We start from the raw sequence: 22481 nt of genomic DNA, 5'->3' as shown, positions 1-22481 counted from the left end.
TTGGCAGGGTCTCACTGTCACTTTCTACATTCCAGCCTCCCTTGCAACTGGCTCCCCCCTTCCTCCCTTCTGGTCCTGCTGGCTTTTCTGTCCCACCTGCTTGCCAAGACCTGCCCCACCACAGGGGTTCTGAATAGGCTGCTCCCTCTTCCTGGAACTCTCCTCCCACTTTCTTAGCCCGGCTAAGCCCGGCTAAGCCCGGCTAACTTCTACCAATAACTCAGGTCTCTGCTTAAGTGCCACTTCCTTGAAGCAACCCCCCCTCCACCCCCCACTCCCGACCTCCTGACTAATCCCACCTCCTGGTATAAGGTATCACTGCCGTGGGCCCCTCTCCATGTCACATTTATGATAGTTGGGAGCTTACATTTGTAATGACAGATTAATGGCTCTTTCCCCTTTCCAAAAAGATCTTTAGAGGGGCGCCTGGGTGGCTCAGATGGTTAAGCGTCTGCCTTGGGCTCAGGTCATGATCCCAGAGTCCTGGGATCGAGTCCCGCATCGGGCTCTCTGCTCCTTGGGAACCTGCTTCTCCCTCTGCCCCCCCCCCATGAATAAATAAATAAAATCTTAAAAAAAAAGATCTTTAGAGAAAGTGAATGACTATGCACATAACGTGTGTATAACATAAAGACAATTGCTATGGGGGAACTGAAAGAAAGCCAAAGCCAGACAGGGCCCTAGCTGACCAGGAACTTAGAGCCTTGACAAGACACATTCTTATACACAGACAAAAGGGCAGTATATGAAGCATGCCAAATGAGTGGAGCTGAGGGAATTCAATGGAAGAACTAATTTCCATTGAATGAAGGAGTCCATGGCAGGTTTATTGAGGAGGTGGTCTAGAGCCGATCTTGGAGGAATGGGCAGAATTACGTAAAGCTGTCCAGGAGAGAGAGGCTTGTCCCAGAGAAGGCTCAGCCAACCAACTTGTTGAGAGCCAACAAGCGGAGGTAATGCTAGAAAGATAGGGTAAGGCCAGACCGTGAAGAGGCCTCAAACAGCAGAATAAGGAGTTTGGCTTTTAAAAAATAAAGATAAAAAAAGAAAAGAAAAGAAGAAAGAACAGTGATCAACAAAATGAAAAGGCAACCTAGGGAGAAGATATTTGCAAATGATATATCCAATAAGGGGTTAGTATGCAAAATATAACAACTTAACAACTCAACACCAAAAAAAGCCCCAATAATCCAGTTAAAAAAAGGGCAGGCGACCTGAACAGACATTTTTCCAAAGACATACAAATGGAAAATGGACACATGAAAAGATGCTCAACATCACTTATCATCAGGGAAATGCAAATCAAAACCACAATGAGATATCACCTTATACTTGTCAGAATGGCTAGAATCAAAAAGACAAGAAATAAAAGGTGTTGGCGAGGATGTGAAGAAAGGGGAAGCCTTGTGCACTGTTAGTAGGAATGCAAACTGCTGCAGCCACTGTGGAAAACAGGATGGAGGTTCCTCAAAAACTTAAACACAGAACTATCATATGATCCAGTAATTCCACTGCTGCATATTTAATCACAGAAAACAAAACCACTAATTTGACAACACTAATATCTGCACCCCTATGTTTATGGTTACATTCAGAGCAGACCACATTTGAGCCAGTTGTGTTTCTATGGCCCACTTGGCCATAGGGTTTGCTGGAAATAATTTGCATTATTTATAACAACCAAGAGAGAGAAGCGACCTAAGTGTCCATCAACAGATGAATGGATAAAGAAGATGTGGGATATATATATATGCAATGGAGTATTACTCAGCCATAAGAAAGAATGAAATCTCGCCATCTGTGTCAACATGGATGCACATAAAGGGTATTATGCTAAGTGAAATAAGTTAGAGGAAAAAATGTCACATGATTTCACTTCATGTGGAATCTAAGCAAAATAAATAAAAGAATAAGAAAAAAAGTAGAAACAGACCCATAAATACAGAGAATTAATGGTTTCCCAAAGGAGAGTTGGGGGATAGGTGAAACAGATGAAGGAATTAAGAGATACAAACTTTCAGTACCATAAATAAGTCATGGGGGGATGAAAAGTACAGCATTGGAAATAATAGTCAATAATACTATAAGAACACTGTATGGGGACAGACGGTGACTATCTCACGGTGAGCAATGCATAATGTACAGAATCATCAAATCATTATGTTGTACACCTAAAACTAATATAACAATGTATGCCAACTATACTTCAATTAAAAGATAAAATAAAAATGAAAAACAAACTAAGGGTTTTGAACAGGGGGAGGAACTTGAAAGTAGTAATTCTAGAAGACCAATCTATACACACGCACACACAATTTTTTCAGGCCTGCATCTATAAAGCCAGAAACAAATTCCATCTGACAATAGCTTTCCAAACTCACAGAGCAGACAGAGGTCATTTTGAGCTAGAGATGACAGACACATGGCACAGCTGGACAGAACTCCTTTTGAGGGAAACCAAACAACTCTAGTTCAGCTGCTGCGAGACAGATGCTGTAGTCAAGAATCTAAAAGCTGTGGCCTATCTAGAAGCAGCCCAGACCAGGTTTATGTGGGGCCATAGAATGATGTGGCTCTTATGTTGTAATGCTAGGCCCATGGTTACATTCAGAACAGAACACATTTGAGCCAGTTGTGTTTCTATGGCCCACTTGGCCATAGGGTTTGCTGGAATTCTGGTTTCCGGGTCGAACGTGGGAATTGCCGCCCTCCAGCTCTGGCTCCCGCATTCCTCCAGGGGTCATTCCATCTACTCAGAGCTGACAGGACTCAGGGCAGGGCCTAGAACGTCTTCCAACTAACTGATAAAGGAGGGTGGCTGTCTGGAATGACGCTCTCATGTGGCTGGCCAGTAGGCTTGATGACTCTCCCGCGGGCTTCTGCAGCGGGCTCCTAGGAAGCGGGGCACAATCTGCCATCCCTTCAGCCCATAAAAGCGCTCAGCAGCCCCTGATCAAAAAGCAGGTGCCTTCCTTCGAGGACTTCACAGGTCTGATTTTGGAGTCAGAAAGCTAACTTTAGTTATTTGGTGACTGAGGGTTCCCTAGAGCAGTGGTCTCCAAATTGGGTGTATGTGCACCAGGGTTACCCAAGACTGGAGTCCAAAAGAATTAAAAAGAAATTAAGCTTTTCTGATATTAGCTTTATGACACCCTCCTCACATTATTTTTCAGAAGAGCACATATCACTTGTGATTCCGCAGGCGCTGGTGGACAGGGGCCCAGGCTTAGGTAGATTATGGATTGTATTATCCAATTTCAATAAAATGACTCTCATAAAATGGACAAGTGCCTAAAGAAATTCCTGCAGAGAACTTCAGTACATGTAACACCAGCACAGGCAAACAGGAATATGGAAGAACTAACACTCCTCTTGTGAGAAACTCATTTCAGACACAGAAGGAATAAAAACAATGAGGATCTAATCAGATCTAAAAAGAAATCAGCCCAAATAATTCCAAATTATAAAAATTCTTTGAAACATGGATTTTCATCCACTACCTTTAACAATAATTCTCACTTTCATATGGATCTGTATATCCTGTGCTGTGCAATATTGCAAACAATACTGGGAAGGTATCATAATTAGTACATATTTAAAATATTTTTAAAGCAACTTTTTAAACACAAATATATTTTACTATGGTCATCCTTTAAATTTTTCTATTTTTGTATGTTTTGTAACATGTAATATATTAGTACAGGATAGTGTGATGGTAGCACAGATACTAATTTAAGATACTAAAACCGAGGCTAAAAACTTAAAATATTTGTACTGTTTATTTGGGGAACATAGTCAGTAAAGTTTGGAGACCACTTAGAGTCAGCTCGGCAGCTCTGAAGCCCCTTCCCAGTTCCACCTTCTCACTCTCTCCCAAGAAGCCCCTGGCCAAAGGTGAGCCCCCTCCCCCACCCAGCACAGTGTGGGGCAGAGGTGATTCCAGGGGAACCTGTCTTCCCCTCCTCCGACCCTTGCTCGCCCTTAGCTCTTCCCAGCTCCACAGAGGCCCTACCTGATTGTGCCATCGGATGACGTTTCCAAATCCCCCTGTCCCAAGTCGTTCTTTCATCTCCCAGGCCCCACATGTCTGGGTTGGCAGAGAAGGTGACCAGCTCATACTGATGCCGTGCTAGCTCTGTAAGCAATTTGGAGTGGGGGACAAAAGATTAAGGTTAAGAAAAAATGAAACTCATTGAGATAGACGGAGAAGGTAAGAAATAACATTGCCCTTCTATGCGACAGACGAAAAACCTCAGCTGGTTTTCATTTTGTAAATAAACCAGGTTGTCTGGTTTGTTTTTGGGTTTTGGTAGCAAACTTTTTTCTCACCTTCCCCCACCCCCACCTCAGCTGTTGTGGAAGGAGGCAGGAAGGAAAGACACTCAAAGGAGACGTTACTCCACACCCCCTGAACTCGAAAGGGCATCCCAGCCGAGACTCCAGCAAGGGGCGCCCTGCCTCGCGCGCATTCTGCTCAAGGTGGCAGGGACAGAGTCTAACGTTGCGTTTCCCCACGGTCACGTGTGTCTTCACACAGTCCAAATGAATCATGGCTCTCTCTCTCCTAAAGCCACCACTTCCAAGAGGCCACCTGGAACCACCCGGGCCAGGGCTGTTCCGGGCCTCCCAACTCCAACCCGCGCAAGAGATAGGTTTGTACGCCCAGAAACCCCGACTTTTAAACTCGACAGAAGTTCCTTCGGGAGCCTCAAGTGAGGAGGGAGGTGCGAGGAGAGGCGGGCTCTGCAGGTGGCACCAGGGCCCCCCCCCCGCGGCCTTCCGAGGGACTCACCTGTTGGCAGGGACGCGGGGCAAGGGAGCCGCTCCCCGGGGCGGGGGAGGCGGGGGCTGGGGCGGCAAAACCGGGGGCTCTGGCACCTCCCCGAAGACATTAAAATGCGGGAATCTTAAACCTGCCAGCCCAGCGCGACTTCCTCAAACACTTCCTGCTCTGACGTCACGGAGCACGTGGGCCGCGGCCGGCCCTTAAAGGAGCCGCGGGGGGGGCCTCCCAAACCACGCCCGGTACCCGCCGCCCGCGGCCGCGCCGGGGTACCCCCTCGTCCTCGCCCAGGTGACTCTGGGAGGGCTGCGTGTGGCTTCTAGGCGGCTCCGGTCAGCCCTAGACAGGCTGTGCTCCGTGAGATAAAAGAGTGCCCCTAAAATGAACCCGAATGCGCCAAACTCTCTTTAGACAGTGACTTTAACCTGATGTGGTTTCTGGGACAAGGGGAGATGGGGATTTCCTCCCCAGAGACCTCCTGGGGTGAACTTGACACCGGTTCCTAGATTTTTAACTAGGTGGAATTTCCCGCGCCCCCCCCCAGGATTTATTTAGGGACTGTTTACAAGAGTTGCCCGGGCCTCCTCTCCTCAGACTGCGTCCCCTTTATCTGGAGGATTTTTGGCTCGGTATCAAGAATGATAAATCACAGCTGTATTCCCTAGGAGCGTCAGCCCCCACTACCCCCTTAAAAAAAGTAAAGAAAAGGGGGGGGAAATCTCGTAGTGTTAACGAGAAATTGCAGTTTCAGCCGCAGTGATGTAGGGAAATTGTGAGAGAAGCTCGCAGCCCTGAAGTTCACCGTTCTGCTCCTACCTACTTGACATCATTAAGGTCTTTTGCTATGGTGTTTCTCAGGTCTGTGGCGTTATGCTATCACACAAAGGTGGTGTGCGTTGGTAAATTTACTCAAGCAGGAAAAAAGGCATTAAAGGAAACCTTAAGATAATAGCTCGCATTTATAAAATGCTTACCAAGTGCCTGGCACTGTCTACATACACTCTATACTTAGAATTCGACATTCAAATCCTCAAGGCAACCCTACACATGGGACAATAACTGCATTATTGGTATCTCCGTTTTGCAGATGAGAAGACTGATGTGCAGAGAGGAAAATATGTCAAAGGCACAGGCCAGTAAGTGGATGAACTGATGTTCCAACCCAAGCGGCTGGTTCTTAGCTCCAAGCTCTTAATATTTGGTTAAAAGTATCATACTAAGAATTTCAGAAGGAGGCAAACTGGATTTTGAATCCTAATACTGCTATTGACTACTCTGAGATTTTAGGGCCAATTACTTCACAACTCCAGGCTTCCATTTCTCTTCTTTAAAATGTGGGCAACATTAGGTTGAATTGCATGAAACTGCCATTTTTTAATAAAACAGAAACAGTTGAAACACCAGCCACAAACATCAGTTGTTTCATCTGGTTCAGCCTAAGAGCAGCAGGGAAGACAGGAGAGTACACAAGTCGGAGAAAGGAACCAGCAGGGTTGTAGGGAGTTCATGGTAATAACTATGCGTGACACAGGGGACACTCCTGCCTGCACGGAGCCTGAGGCCAAAGTTAACTCTTAGGAACATGGTTAGACATGGTGGGGCTCAGAGCCCATGGCAAGAAAGAATTCTTGAGACATCTTCGGTACAAAAGGTGTTTTATTAAAGCATGGGGACAGGACCCATAGGCAGGAAGAGCTGCTGCCCCAGGACTGTGAGAAGCAACCAATTATTGGGGGAGGTAAAAACCAAGGGAAGTTTCCGAAAGGACTTTCATATACTAAAGAGGACTCACAGAATCCTGGAGGCCTTGTTAATTGTCAAGCTAAGGCTGTTTTTCCCTCTAACAAAGCATCAACATTAAGACAGCTGGGAGGGGCGCCTGGGTGGCTCAGTCGTTAAGCATCTGCCTTTGGCTCGGGTCATGATCCCAGGGTCCTGGAATCGAGTCCCACAGGGGGCTCCTTGCTCAGCGGAGAGCCTGCTTCTCCCTCTGCCACTCCCTGCCACTCTGCCTACTTGTGATTCCTCGCTCTCTCTGTGTGTCAGATAAATAAATAAAATCTTAAAAAAAAAAAAAAAAGACAGCTGGGAGTTTCCTGGAGGAATGTTACACTCTGCCTGCTTCAATGGGCTGCAGGTTATAAGGAAATTTAATTTTATCTACATTTCCTTCTGCAGTTGTTCCCCACATCATTCAGAACAATTCTGACCCTTAAATCTTTAAGGTTTTTGAGGGTGGAAGTGCTTATCTTCTGTAACTTCTTCCTGCTGAATAGGGGCGTAGAGATGTATAGGAGTTACCAAAGTCAGAGGCAGCCAATCCAAGGTTTCCAACATATATGAACCTTCTTGAATAGAAAGGATTATCTGTCAGTTGGAAGTTATGGCAGTGAAGAAGTCTTGGCATCAGGCAGGGAGACACAAGAAAAGACAACAAAATAAGGTTAATATTATAATGAGAAAGAGAAGCCCAATAAAAATGGCATTGATAGTTAACTAAAATTTTTCTCCAGTCCTTTATTGTCGTTTAAAGAGAAATTTGAGATCTTCCACAGGTTCACAGGAACAAAAATCACGTTAGTTTGCTCATTAGTTTCCCGTGAAGGAGGTACAAGTTTTATTCTAGATCTAGAAGCCCATGAAGAGTGCCCCTCTATATTGCAGTGGGAGCACATAATATGACCCGATAGGGGCCTTCCATTTTGGAGTTAAATCCCCTGCTGTATTAGATTTCCAATCCTTTAAATAAACCATCTCTCCCGGGCTTATATGGGGTGGGTTGCTGGTGACTATCAGATCAGTTTTAGGGAGGATACAGTTTGCATTTTCATTTAGAGATTTGTGAATTAACCTGGCCTCAAGTGAATAACAGAGCATCATAGTACCCACCTATTGGTAGGTCTACAGTGAGAAAAGGTTTTTCATATGGTAACTCAAAGGGACTCAACCCTATTGATTGTTTTGGGGGCAATCCTCACTCCGAGAAGCCCTAACGGTAAAAGAGTAATCCAGTTTTCTTGAGTCACAATGCTTAAAATAGGGTATCTACAAAGATGTGTTATTGAAACATTTTCTCTATAGTCTAATCACCCTCATTTTAAATCAGAGATAGCAGGGTGCCTGGGTGGCTCAGTCATTAAGCGTCTGCCTTGGGCTCAGGTCATGATCTGGGAGCCCTGGAATTGAGCCTCACATCGGGCTTCCTGCTCGGTGGGAGGCCTGCTTCTCCCTCTCCCTCTCCCCCTGCTTGTGTTCCTGCTCTCACTCTCTCTCTCTCTGTGTCAAATAAATAAATAAAATCTTTAAATAAATAAATAAATCAGAGTTAGCCAAATCAAGACTAATTCATTTTTTTTAAGACTAATTCATTTGATAAACAAGTCCAGTTTTAACAAACTTGGCCTAATTATTTACATAAGCTCAGCAAGAATAGTGATTGATGATAATAGATCTTTTAGAATGTGCTTTGCTGGAACTTATTGTAAGGAATCTCTAGGTTGAACTTTTAGTAGCATCTCTAGGCCAGAAACCAAGCCAAATACTTGCCATCAGACATGCCTGCAATACCTGTAGATTTGGGAGAATTCCTCTTCCTGAGGTCGGCAAGGTATCCTGAGTTTCCTGCACTGTGCCAGGAAGTGACATTCTTTACTCACCTGGTAAGGCTGCTGGAAATTCTGTAAGCAAGGTATCAGGCCAACATTTCCATGGGGCTCTATTGGCTTCATGCTTCATAAAGTCAACCTTAGTTCCTGAAAGCTGTCTGGTGACATCTGAGTCTATGCAGGTCTCTCAAATATGATATTCCAGTCAAAGCCTTGGAAAAATAACTAATGTTTCTAATGATGTCCTGTTACAAGGAGAACAGACTCTTATTGAACCTATGCAAATGACTATGATTGCCGTGGAAGAAAGAATGCTTATTGAGACCTTTTGAATTTCAGAGGGTTCCACTAGAGAGAAAAGTTAAATGCTTCAATTTGTTCACAGAGGAATATTTTATCCTATTTCTGTACATCATGGGTATCTTAAGAGAAATTTCCTTAATCTGGAAGAGCAAACATTACAAAACCAGCAATGTTTCAAACAAAAGTCACAAAAACCATAATCACCTTCTTCAGTTCATTTAGTCTCATGTTACTGATTCTTGGTTCCATGTGAATGAATGCAGCTTTTAGTTCTGGAAATTTTTACCAATTTTAGTTTTAGGATTTTAAAGATATCAAAAACCCGTTTGTCAAAAGCCTTTTTTATGAATCTCCTTGAAGATGAAACACATTTCACAAGAGAATAAGAACAATAACTATAAATGATAAAAGACTCAAAAATGGACATGGTTAAAGTTCTGATGAGAGGTTACAATATAGCTGGCAAGGAAATCTGGTCATTTCTGTGACACATAGCATGTCAATAATCACAATATTAAGTGATGGCCTTATACCAAAACATATTGAAACTTTGGGAATTGCATATAATCTCTAGAATAGTTATAGCATTTACCCAAGCAATACAATCCAAGTCTTATTATTTGTTTAACAGTGCTTCCAGAATAACTTAACATATCAAATAAGCAAGCCTATTGGTCAAAAAGACTTCATTTATAATTTAAACCTTGGGAAGTATGTTAAAAAAAAAAAACTCAGAAAGTTATAAAGCACATGCCTGAATAGTGGATTACAGATCATTACCATGCTTATAACTTATTTATTTAGCCTATAACCAAGGTGACAATAAGAGATTCAAAAGGCAGATATGTAGGGTTATATAGCTATTACCAAAACTTACCTCCTTTAACATTGAGATTTATGTAATCAGAGACCTGATAAAGAGAAAATAAAAGTTTTGTTTTTCTGGGCAGACAAAAAAAACCCAAACAAACAAGGCTTTGTTTATATTTTCTTATCAAGGGCAAACCAACAGCCAAGAAAACTTTTTTGAACAGAGAGAAAAGCAGAATTTCAATCTCATACCAGTGTACCTTTAAAATCCTTTCCTTTTGACTTTAACCCTGACCACATATAAAAAAATTCCTTTCCAGGGGCGCCTGGGTGGCTCCAGTCAGTTAAGCATCTGCCTTCGGCTGAGGTCATGGTCCCAGCGACCTCATCGGGCTCCCTGCTCAGTGGGGAGTCTGCTTCTCCCTCTCCCCCTATCCCCACTCACGCTTGCTCTTTCTCTCCCTCTCTGAAATAATCTTTTTAAAAAAATTCCTTTCCAAAGATTTCCCTATATAAACCCTTTACAACTTTTTCGTTCAGAGTTGCTTCCCTTATTTCCATCAGTCTTAACTACATTTAGCAGAATTTTGCACTCTTGAAAAATTATCTCCAGTGAAAACTAAATAGTAACCAATTGTGAACTGTTATGATAGAATTTTTTCAATAACAAATTTATAAATACATTTCACAATTTTAAAAACAGGTTTTTTTCATAGTACAATCTTTTAATAAAGCACAAAGCATATTTACCAATAGACCTAAGTATCCTCAGCAATAGGAAGCTAAAAGCACAAACCTAAGTTCAGTAATCAACACTCTAGTATTTTATCTCATTTGGAAAAGGCCTAGATGTCCAATGAATTCAATCCCATTTATTATCCAAGTAAAACTTTAAATTTTCAGTTTACCAAAGACTTTGAAAGCTATCTTAACAATTACCCATGAAAACTTTGAGACAAAAAAATTAACCATCATTTTAAGTCCTCTTTTTGCTGACAAATTGCAACAGAGATAACACAAACTTATTTGACTTTCAGCGAACCTTGGCAGAATAAAAGTTTCACACTTAATGCTGATTAACTCTAAAGACATGTGTATCTAATTAAACCAACAAATTTAAATTAGTTTAAATAACTGAATTATGTTCTACCTGCGTCCACTTAAAAGTCAAACAATTTGTTCCCCATTTTCAATTTTTACCTGGGGTGCCAGTGGGGAAATCTGAAGTGGGCGGTGTATGCAGGCTGCACCTGAGATGGTGGGGTGGGGGGAGGGAGGCAGTAGAGGTAAAGTGCTCCAGAAGGCAGAGAGAAAGTGTTCCTACTTCTAAAACTTGTCAGCTCAGACAGATGAGCAGACTCCATGTTTTTTTTTTTCCCACCAACGTGGAAATAGGCGGTCCATGTCAGGCCAGGGAAGACAGGGAACTTACCAGAAACAAAAGGAGTTTGGGCAGCTGCTTGGGAATATTCCATAAAGTCCCCATGCTGAGGTAGACTAATCAGAGACTCTTGGCTCCAATTATAGCCATTAACCCAGGAAATGAATGAGGGAGAAGCTCCCACATACTGCTAGAGTAACCTGGATCTATTAGGAGGAACAGTGAGAGAAGAGTGAGAACCTGTATACACCGCCCACTTCAGATTTCCCCACTGGCACCCCAGGTAAAAATTGAAAATGGGGAACGAATTGATTGACTTTTAAGTGGACACAGGTGGAACATAATTCAGTATTTAAACTAATTTAAATTTGTTGGTTTAATTAAGATACACGTCTTTAGAGTTATCAGCATTAAGTGTGAAACTTTTATTCTACCAATTTTGTACTTAAGTAGTCAATAGGGGACATTGACAGAAAACGGCAAAGATAGAAATCCATCATGGTCTAAGCGACACTCCAACACATGTAGTCTTTGCAGCCAACTTCTCTAGGAAACAGTCCCTGGTTGGGTTTTAATTCCTTCCGGTACTGGTTTCGGCCGGTTCCCAGTAGAGGTCCCGCGGCCAGGAGCCGCTATACCAGGGATGTTGGGAGGATCACATTAGACCAATGAGGAGGAAACTTCACACAGGAGTCTTAAGACTGGCAGCCGTCCTGGTGACGTAGGTGGCTGTCCTGTGCCCAAGACACAGTTTTGTATAAGGACAGAAATGAAGGGAGGGCAAGTTTCTGGGTCTTATTACCATTCCGGCCAAGGTACCAACATCCAGCCAAAAGGCCGACTTTCTCCTCCCCATAGAGTAGCCACAGGCAAGAGGATTTCAGCCTGAGCAATTGACATGAAAGTGTTGCAATAAGACCACACTCCCTGAAAAGCCCCTGAAATGAAAGTAAAGGGAGAGGAGATGAAGTACGCACTAAGTTTTCACCGAGGCTGGGAGTCCAGACGAGAAGACTCGAAGCCCCACGTTGGGAGCCAACATGCTATGGTTTGAAGTGGTGGGGTTCGGAGCCCACAGCCAAGACAGAATTCTTGAGACGTCTTTGGTGCAAAAGGTGGTTTTCTTAAAACACGGGGACAGGACCCATAGGCAGAAAGAGCTTCTGCCCCAGGATTATGAGGAGCAACCGATTATATACTTGGGAACTGGAGGAAGTAAAGACCAAGGGAACCTCCCAAAAGGACTTTCAGGGCGCCTGGGTGGCTCAGACGGTTAAGCATCTGCCTTCCACTCAGGTCATGATCCCAGGGTCCTGGGATCAAGCCGCTTTGGGGCTCTCCGCTCGGCGGGAAGCCTGCTTCTCCCTCTCCCACTCCCCCTGCTTGTGTTCCCTCTCTCGCTGCGTCTCTCTCTCTCTGTCAAATAAATAAATAAAATCTTAAAAAAAAAAAAGGACTTTCATATGCTAAAGAAGCCTCAGGGGATACTGGAGGCCTTGCTATTGTCAAGCTAAGGTTGTTTTTCCCTCTAGGAAAGCATCAACATTAAAACAGCTGGGAGTTTCCTGGAGGATTGTTACACTCGACCTGCCTCAAGTGTTTGTCAGTGGGCTGCAGGTTATAAGGAAATTTAATTTTATCTGCATTTCCTTCTGCCTTTGTTCCCCACATCAATATGTCAAACCAAACAGGTGGGTCATCAGGTCATCAGTGCCCAGGAACACCGCCCCCCCCCCCGTTTTTACCCTATCATGCTAATTAGCAAGCTCAGTTTCAAAGCAGGAAGAGAAAGGAGCATGATTGAATAGTTGTAAAGCACTTAGAATAGTGCCTGATGTATTCCAAGTGCAACATAAGTGTTTAACAAAACAAACATATTTATTGAGCACCTAGATGTTCTGGGCCCTATGTAAAGTTTGTTTGCTATATGACATCATAAAAAATTTCTCTTTAGGGGCACCTGGGTGGCTCAGTCTGTTAAGCGTCTACCTTCAGCTCAGGTCATGATCTGGGAGCCCTGGGACTGAGCCCCAGATGGGCTCCCTGCTCAGCGGGGGGTCTGCTTCTCTCTCTCTCTCTCTCTCTCCTTCTGCCACTCCCCCTGCGTGTGCTCGCTCATGCGCGCCCTCTCTCTCTGTCAAGAAAATAAATAAAATCTTTTTTAAAAATAAAAAATAGGGCGCCTGGGTGGCTCAGTCGTTAAGCGTCTGCCTTCGGCTCAGGTCATGATCCCAGAGTCCTGGGATCAAGTCCCACATCCGGCTCCCTGCTCCGCGGGAAGCCTGCTTCTCCCTCTCCCACTCCCCCTGCTTGTGTTCCTGCTCTCGCTGTCTCTTTCTCTGTCAAATAAATAAATAAAATCTTAAAAAAAAATAAATAAAAATAAAAAATTTCTCTTTAATCCTGTCACTTCTGCAAATCACTGTCCCTGAGAAACTTAGCAAGATAGCCTCAGCCTTGCCAAAGATTTGTTCTACACCATTATAATTTAAGAGTTTAATTTAATCAATTGCTCAGCTCAAAATAACTTGGTTTTCAATGGAACATAAATCTTTCTGATAAGGTAACATATATTTAGATCTTTTAAAATTTGATGATGGCCCAGGAAGGGGCCTCCAGATTTTATCATATCCCACCATATTTATCATCTTAAGCCCTGTTTTCCCTCAAGATAAGACATGTCCACTGCCTACATCTGGTCTCTATCCTTCTCTAGAGACATGAGCAGACCATTTAAAAAAATTTTTTTCAGATGCAGCAAAAAAACATATCCCTTTTTCTTCCTGCTTTGGGGCTTAGCGTGCTTTTGAGCAGTGACTAGGGTAATCAGGAAACACTGAGCAGCCTGAGTGCTTGGCACAGTCCTGAGCACCACTAATCCAGGGGATACAAGCAATGTAACTCTCATCAAAGGTACCTAGAATCTTGTTGAGGACATAAGATCCACGGAAAGCCATCAATTGATGAGTAATAAGGACCAAGCAATAAAATATGTGTGCTAATTTGTTCTGCTGTAGAGGCAGAACTGTACTAGTGATAAGGATAAATTTTCTAAAGGGTTTATTTTAAAATAAAATTTCTGAGGATAAATCAAAGATAACTATCCTCTTACGCAGTCTTTTTGTGTAATCAGTTGAGAAGACTCTGCTCTCTTACCTAATAGCAGCCAGGCAAAGCAGCACTGAGCTCTTCTGAATGAGGAAAGAATTGTTTTCTGAATAATCTGGGAACTGAGTCATACATAGTAAAAGGAGACAGATTAACAGATAGGAAGGCAATGAAACAGACCACTCGGAATAGAAAGGATTTCCCCAGCCCCCAGAGAGCCAACTCTGGTTCAGTGATTTCAGCAACTCTTATCTTTCCAATTTTGTTTTACTCCAGCCCTGCAAAGAGAAGACTCTGCAAGTCAGAACTTGCTCCTTCAACAAACAAAAATTCTTCTGCCAGAAAAGTTGGAAAACTCGGTAGTTGGAAGACATGAAGAAACCGTTTTTCTTCCAGGGGAGCTGGTGGGAGATGTGGAAGGGCCGGTGGAGACTGAGGGCGAGCATGAACTTCAGCCTGGACCTCTTGGGGATCAGCACAGAGCTAGCTGCAAAAGAAGGAAAGAAAATGCGGCTCACTTCCGTCTCTGGGAATGAGATCTGGGCCAATAGTGAAACTTTAGAGAAGCAGAGACTGCCAGGCCACTGGGCCTCAAATCTTGCATGAAACACTGAAAGCTGAGGACTTAAGGGCACTTGAGTCACCCTTTCTGGAGAAAGATAGCTTGGGGGAGGAAATCACTTTGCATGCTCCCTTCATTTTTACACACACGTTTTTATTCCAGTAAATCAAATTAAAGAGAAAGAAATAACTAAAGGACAGCTGCCCAACCTTTGGCAATGGTGGCAGGGAAAAACTGAATACAGCCTGGGCTTATGTGCTTATACCACCTGGCAGGTGTGTTTCTTCTCTCACTTCCGTTCTGAGCTTTTGCTCCGTGGAAGCAGAGATTTTGTTCACTGCTACATTCCCAATTCCTGGTACATGACAGAGATGTAACTCAGTGTAAATTTACTGAACGAATGACTGAATTGGCCAATGCAAAGACACTGTATTTTTTAGCACTTGGTTATACATAGTGACTGGAGTCTGAGAGACACGGGTTCTAATCCTGGCTCTGCGTTTTCTTGGCTTTGAGAACTCAGGGCACTTTACTAAACCTCACTGAGCCTCAGTTTTCTCATCTGTCAAATGAGGGCTAATAAAACCTATTCCTCACGGTTCAAAGGTATAAGTGAGATTATATACACGAGGTGCCTAGTACAGAGCCTGGTGCTTGTTAAGCCCTCTCTGAATAGCAGTTATTAATGCTGTTATCTTTTAAATGCAATAATCCTGAAGTCAGCTGAGATCCCTGTCTTCTGTGATTCACAGTGAAAGGGTTTCAGACCTTCTGCTGCCCCTTACAGTAAAAGACCTCTGGCCCTTTCACCTTTCACATCTCTCCAGGAATTTGGTGTAAGAGGTGGTGGTGTGTGATGGTAGGTGAGGTGGGTGGCATGTGTCTTAGTTAACCTCTGATTCTGAACTCCTACCTTTGCAAAGCTCTTTTTTTTTTTTTTAAGATTTTATTTTTAGGGACGACTGGGTGGCTCAGTCGCTTGGGCATCTGCCTTCAGCTCAGGTCATGATCCCGGGGTCCTGGGATCAAGTCCCACATCAGACTCCTTGCTCAGCGGGGAGCCTGCTTCTCCCTCTGCCTCTGCTGCTCCCCCCTGCTTGTGTGTGCTCTCTTTTTCTGACAAATAAATAAATAAAATCTTAAAAAAAGAAAAGATTTTATTTTTAAGTAATCTCTATGCCCAGCATGGGGCTCGAACTCATGACCCCGAGATCAAGAGTCGTAGGCTCTACTGACTGAGCCAGCCAGGCGCCCCCGCAAAATTCTTAATCCCCCTTTTTAAATAGGTCCTCTTCTTTACCACCACTGGGTATTTTGTTCCTACACCTCTAGTCCAGTCCTTCAGAGCACCGCTGATTTTTTTTAGAGAGTTCATCTTTTTATGGAACATGTTACAAAAGAGAACTAATCATAAAGAACAAAGCCTCTGTCATCTTTGGACCCCTCGGTTGCTTCTTTCTTTGCTTTCAGTGTCTTCTCTTGTGCTGAGGCACCAGCAGAGGAGGTGTTGGGACCTCCTTGCTGGGGCAAAGGCACCAGCCCCTACACTGCAGCTCAGCTTCCAGATATTGACATTGGCCAGGGTGAGTCACAGGACAGTAAGAAGATCAGATGTTTGGTAAAAAGAGGTTTACCCTGCCATCCAGATAGGTCATTCAGATAAAAGTTTTCTCTGCCAATAGCTCTCTCTCTCTCTCTAAGCCAGGCTTCATATTTAAATTCTCTTAGGGGGTTAAGGGGGGAGCTAAAAGTTTTTCTTGAGTCTGCTGGGTCATGATTGCCTTCAGCTCAAAATAATCCAAAAGCCAAAGTGGCATATTTTCAGGTCGCGTATTCTGGTCCCCGTCAAGACCTGAGTGAATGGATGCAGGTGAACTCAGAGCAAGGCCATAAGTGCAGGTGAGTGCTAGGCTAGCAGGTGTCAAGCATGGTGCTAGTAAGGGCCTTACTCCAACTCAGCCTTCCTCAGAAGGACTGAGCACCTTAGCACAGCTGCAGAAAGGGTGTTCCCACTAATTTTGACACAGTATTAGTTTACTGTTTATTGCCTGCCTCCTCCAATACTGTCAGCCCCTGCGTGCCTCTTTGGTGCCCCACATCACCTACGACAGGCCTCCACGTAATTAATTAATAAATAAATAAATAAATAAATAAATACATGCATGCATTTATGACTGCATAGTAGGTGCTCTATAATTCTTTCTGTATTGGAAGAATGTAATCAGCTTCGGGATCATGTTGCCACCCTGGGCTTGTGGATCCTGTTCTTTGCCCAGGCATGGAAGTCAGTCCTTTCCGTTGAATTCATCCAAATGATCATTCACAGAAGGACTTCGTATTTTACAGAGTTCACCAAAAGTCTGGAGAGATGAGAGAATGTACATCACAGTGCCACAGCAATTTGAAATTAAACATCAGACAACTTCTCTTTAGAAGTTCCCATTTCTACCACCTGGATTTTAGCCCCCACCAACCCTTCCCCCAGCTTCTCAGACCTCCTGCTCTTGAACACAAGGGTAGATCCCTCCTGGTTTTTCATGGAGAGCAGACAGCTCTCCTCAGCCACAACCCCCAACCTCAGCTCAGTCCTGAAGAGGAGCTTGCAACCAGGGCCTGTGACATACCCAACACAGCCTCTAACTTCCATTCTGATTCTCAATGCCTTAGGCTGCAGCCCAAAGCCTGTCCCATGTCCCTGCTGATGTCACACTCACCAGCTTACTAGCTGCAGCTTCTCGGGCTAACATGACCTACTCCAGACCCTCTGTGACCCCCTGGAAGGCTTCCCCTTGGCATGAGCAAGTTCTGAGCTAAACGGGCCATGTATGTGGTGTCTAATTTCTTTCTCTGTCCCTGCTCAGCCACCACTTCCTGTAAGAAAAAGGGACCCGTAGTGATTTGCTATGAATTATGCCTCCCCTTAGAAGGTGAATCTGAGTCAATTCACACTGGTCCAGTGGGCAGGTCTGCAAAGTGGGCAAAGTGGGCAAAAATGGCATGACCCAGAGGGGTAATTCCTTGGAGAAAAAAGAACTGTAGACCCCTATTCATTTTATTATCAGAGGATGTCAGATAATTTAAATACACAGATAATCTCTCTACTTCATCTTGGTCCTTTAAAAAAAATTAGGTTTATAGAGGTATAACTTACACGATAATAAAATTTACCAATTTTAAGTGTACAATTTAATGAGTTATTTTACAAGTATATATAACCTAGTAACTATAATGAGAATCACTCTGTAGAACGTGTCTATCACCCCACAAGTTTCCCCCATGCCCCTGCCATCGACCCCCTCCCCTAGCTCCTGACTCCCAGACCCTAGCACCCACTGATGCAGTCACAATAGTTTTGCAGTTTGGCCCATTTTTACTTAACTTCTTAGCAACCATTTCTGGAGAGCTGCTAAGGTGTGGTCATACTGCTGGGTTGAGCTGGATTTCTCATGTTGAAGAGTCAGAGGCCAGAGATGACCAAACCACTGACCCAACAGGGTAAGGCTCCAGGAGAACGCAGCGCTGAGCTAGCCGAGGCAGGAAGGATGGCTAATCACCGAGTCTGCAGAGCCTCTGCCAAGAATGAGGAACAAAGAGGAAAGGGAAAAGCCAGTGCACAGTCTGGTGGGGAGGAAGACCACACAGCCCGCCAGCCGAGATGGGAACTTTAATCACACACCCGGGCTGTGTTGCAATTCAACTGTCACACCCAAATCCATCCTGAGCCCAGGCTGCCTTCAGCACTTCCCCTTGTCAGGGCTCGGTCCCACCTACCTGCCAGTCCCTTCTTCTCCTTTCTGCAGGAGGCTGCAGGCCACGCTCAGGGCCGCCAGATCACCAAATAGGTAAACTGGATCTTGGTCCCTGGGCCACCCCCCCGTCCTGGCTCAGGAGCCAGGGGGCTCTATCTGAGTGTGTCGCACCCAACTCCTTTCTCCTTTCTCCCGTGGGCCTCCATCTCCAAGTTCAGGCCCTTTTCTCTGAGTGGGAGCATTTCAATTTTTATTGGAAGAAGGAAAAGAAGGAAGGAAATTAACATTATGGAATATCTTTTACCAGAGGGAAGGAAAAATTCGACAAGAAGAAAGATGCAAAATGAAACGTAAAAACCTGGGGCGCCTGGGTGGCTCAGTCGTTAAGCGTCTGCTTTCAGCTCGGGTCATGATCCCAGTGTCTTGGGATCGAGCCCTGCATCAGGCTCCCTGCTCCTCCGGAAGCCTGTTTCTCCCTCTCCCACTCCCCCTGCTTGTGTTCCCTCTCTCGCTGTGTCTCTTTCTGTCAAATAAATAAATAAAATCTTAAAAAAAAAAAAAGAAGAAGAAGAAGAAAAGTAAAAACCTCTCTCCAGGTCTTGATTCCTAACCTGTCCCCCAAGAGCCAACACTGTCAAACATGGCTTGTATGTCCATTACACAGAGGGGAGAAGGGACATTGTTTAAAAGCAACATAATAAACACGTGGCTCTGCACCGTCCCTTCGTCACCCCAGAATTCATCTTGAAGTGCTTTCCATGCCAGCATATGTATTGATTTTGATATAATTTCAAACTTATAGAAAACCTACAAGAATAATAGAACTCATGACCCAGATTCACTAATTATTCACATTTCACTTCTTTTACTTAATCATTTTCTCTGTATCTATCTCTCCATCTACATATTATTTTTCCTGAGCCATTTTAAAGTATGTTGGAGACACTGTACCCTCCCCCTAATTTCCAGTGTGTATTTACTAAGAATAGGACCTTTTCTTACATAACCACAGTTCAATTCTTATAATCAGGAGACTTAACATTGATACTATTACCTGATTCACAGTCTGTACTTAAATTCTGTCAGTTGTTCCACTAATATTCTTTTTAGCTTCTTTTCCCCAGTCCAAGATCACACATGGCATTTGATTTTCCTATCCCATCTCCTCCTTTCATCTGCAAAAATTCCCCAGGCTTTCTTTGTATTCCTTGATGTTAACATTTTTTAAGGCGCACATGCCAGTTATTTTGTAGAACGTGGGTTTTTCTGACTTGATGTGTCTGTTTCAGAGTAGCATCTTGGGGGGCGCATGATGTCATTGTATCCCCCCCACTACTGGTACCCTTGACTTTGATCACTTGGTTAAGGGGAGGTCTGCCGGATTTCTACCCTTGTAGATTACTATTTTCTCTTTGTAATTAAGGCAATTTGTGTAAATGTCCAATTCCTCATCAAACTTTTTCATCCATTCAATTCAGCATCCATTGATGACTTTCCTATTATTCTTTTTTTCCCCCTGGGCACAGAACTTTATTAACCTTGTTTCAGACTTTATTCCCAGGTTTCTTCAGCTTAATTAGCTGCAAAGAATGAATTGTGTATACGCAAAAACTGAAAAGAGCTGCAGTGTCCGAGGGGCTTGGGCTTAAAAATACTGGAGAGTCAGATCTATGAACGAAATTTTAAAAAGCAGTCATAATATAAAACAGCAGCTCCCAGTAACTTCTTCAAGTTGTATCTTCTTCAGAAGTTGACTCAATTCAGTTTGCTTCATTCTTGGAAGCTTCATCGGAATTCTCCACAAGATCTGAAATTCATCATCATCCTCTCGGGTAGCAGGTGGAGCTTTTCCTTCCACAGATTGTTTGGGCAGAGCTTCAGCCGGTCTTCAACTAGTCAGACTGTCTGCACCGAGTTGGTTTAAGATCCTGGGTAGCCTTTCTGTCAGCTGCTTTGTCTCAGCGTGGCCTGAAATGGTGGAAGTGTTGCGGCCAGCGACGCCTGAACTTTGGGGTTGTTAGAGTGCATCACCGTTCCTTGGTCTGTGAACATATTCACTTCTTCAATACCACAGATATTGTTTACCCCGAACTTCTTTAAGGAGAACTGCAGTTTTTTACCATCTGCTGTAGCCGTTCTATGAACCACCTTCTTTCGGCAGGCAGTTCCTTTCCCACCAATGCGCACTTGTGCTTACAGTTTGGCAAGTTTCTCCTGGTTCATGATAGTTTCTTTCATCTCGTTGGATCGGAAATGGGACCGCGCGGGGGAATAGGGTTGGCGCTCAGGGGGTCTCGGGCGGACCAGATGAGATTAGGTGCACACACGCGGGGATGCAAGATGGCAGCTAGAGGGCTCCTGCTATTATTCTTATAGTTGGAATTCTACTGCAAAGAAGTTGGTTTTTTTTAAGCTGGCGTTCCACTATAAAAAAGAGCTTTCCTTTCTCTGACATTTATTTATTTCTGTGTTTGTTTATATTAGTGTGAACTCTTAGATGTTTTTCTTTTTTTCTTTTTTAGAGAGAGAGAGAGAGAGAGAGCCACAAGCACACAAGCAGGGGGAGTAGCAGGCAGAGGGAGAAGCAGGCTCTCCTCTGAGCAGGGAGCCCGATGTAGGACTCGATCCCAGGACCCTGGGGTCACGACCTGAACCGAAGGCAGGCCCTTAACCGACTGAGCCACCCAGGCATCCCACGAACTCTTAGATTCTTAGATTATTCAATGCGTTATAATCTAATGCCATTATTTTTATTTGTTTTGATGCTCAAACTGTTCCAGATGGCCAGTGAAAGCCACTTCAAATTTAAGTGTCCTTTTGATAGGTCCCCATCATTCTTTGAGCACTTCCTTACATTCTGGCGTGAAAAGCTGGTTCAGGATCATCTTGTACTTTCTATGCAGCTACCCTGAAATCAGCCTTTTCTCCCAGGCGCCCCCTGGCTCCTCTTAGTGGAGAATGATATTTGGAAACCAAGATCAGGCTGCTAGCAGCTCATACATTTTCACCTAATTGATTTATCAGCTGAGTATTATTCTATGGTATGTATGTAACATGATTTATATAACCAGTCACCTCTAATGGACATTTGGAGTGTCATCAGTTTTTGCTAACAAAAGCGTGCTGCTGTGAATATTCTTGCACATATATCTTGGCTTACATTTGGACATATGTCTGGAGAGCAAATTTCTAGCAGTGAAATGCTGGATCAAGTTTATACATTCAAAAACATGATATGTTTCCAATTATCCCTTGAAAAGATTAGAAAATTATCCCGATTCCCATATGCTCCCAACAGTGAGGTATGGGAATGTCTGTTGGACCAAATGTTACTAACTCTAAATACTAGCAAAATTTTAAAATTTTCTCAATTTGACTATGGTTTCTTGTGTTACAATTGATGTTGAATATTTTTCATTGGTTTATTGGCCATGTGTATTTCATACCACCTGGTCACATTTTTTTTTCTCATAAGTACATATTTTCTTTATTCTTATTGATATATATACCTTCCTCGTAAACTGAGAAAATTAGCCTTTTGACAAAATTTTTCCCAACTTATTTTCTGACACTGCTTAGTGTTATTTTTTTGTTGTTGTGAAAAACTTTTAAACATTTATGATAGCCAATTTACTGATATTTTGTGGCTTCTGGGCTTTATATTCTGTTTACACAAGCCTTCTCTACTACAAGATTATTTTAAAAATCTAATTTTCTCTTTGTACATTTGTAGTTTCTTTCTTTCTTTTTTTAGGGTTAATGATCCATTTAGAATTTCTTTTTTATGCGGAATAAGGAAGTGATTCAGCGCTATCCGCCCTCCCCCCCACACAAGGAGCTAGCTTATTGTTCTGGCCATTCATTTAAAAATCCATCTTATTGAGGTTCCTGGGTGGCTCAGTTGGTTAAGTGGTTAAGCGTTTGCCTTCTGCTCAGGTTATGATCCCAGGGTCCCAGGATTGAGTCCAACATTGGGCTCCCTACTCACTGGGGAGTCTGCTTCTCCCTCCGCCTCTCTCCCCTTGTGCTCGCTCTTTCTCAAATAAATAAATAAAATCTTTAAACAAATAAAAAATAAAAATCCATCTTATTTCTCACTTCACTGAAATGCCATCTTTATCAGAAACATCTTTCTCATTTGTTTTGAGTCTATTTCTGAACTCTATTTTGTTCAGCTGAA

The 22481-nt window shown here is 43.4% G+C and overlaps 1 protein-coding gene across 10 annotated transcripts in view; it reads right to left on the bottom strand.

The window, feature by feature from the left end:
* IKBKB (inhibitor of nuclear factor kappa B kinase subunit beta) overlaps positions 1-4962 on the bottom strand; it is a 56912-nt gene extending 51950 nt beyond the window's left edge. For 8 of the 10 annotated variants that reach the window (XM_073902560.1, XM_073902562.1, XM_073902568.1 and 5 more), the window contains exons 1-2: positions 4793-4952; positions 4013-4135 (exon numbers count right to left, since the gene is read on the bottom strand). In XM_073902560.1, coding sequence (XP_073758661.1) covers positions 4013-4117 — 105 coding nt within the window. In that variant the 5' untranslated portion in view covers positions 4118-4135; positions 4793-4952. Of the gene's footprint in view, positions 1-4012; positions 4136-4329; positions 4356-4792 lie in introns of those variants that run through there. The other 2 variants (XM_073902567.1, XM_073902561.1) reach the window with 2 other exon arrangements.
* Positions 4963-22481: the final 17519 nt, after the last annotated feature.

The sequence above is a fragment of the Callorhinus ursinus genome, unplaced genomic scaffold, assembly GCF_003265705.2.
Source record: "Callorhinus ursinus isolate GAN/ISIS: 27379988/994484 unplaced genomic scaffold, GSC_fseal_2.0 scaffold17, whole genome shotgun sequence".
In the NCBI taxonomy this organism is placed as follows: Eukaryota; Metazoa; Chordata; class Mammalia; order Carnivora; family Otariidae; genus Callorhinus; species Callorhinus ursinus.
The sequence above is the reverse complement of the archived record's forward strand: the minus strand, read 5'-3'. Positions and strand labels throughout refer to the sequence as shown.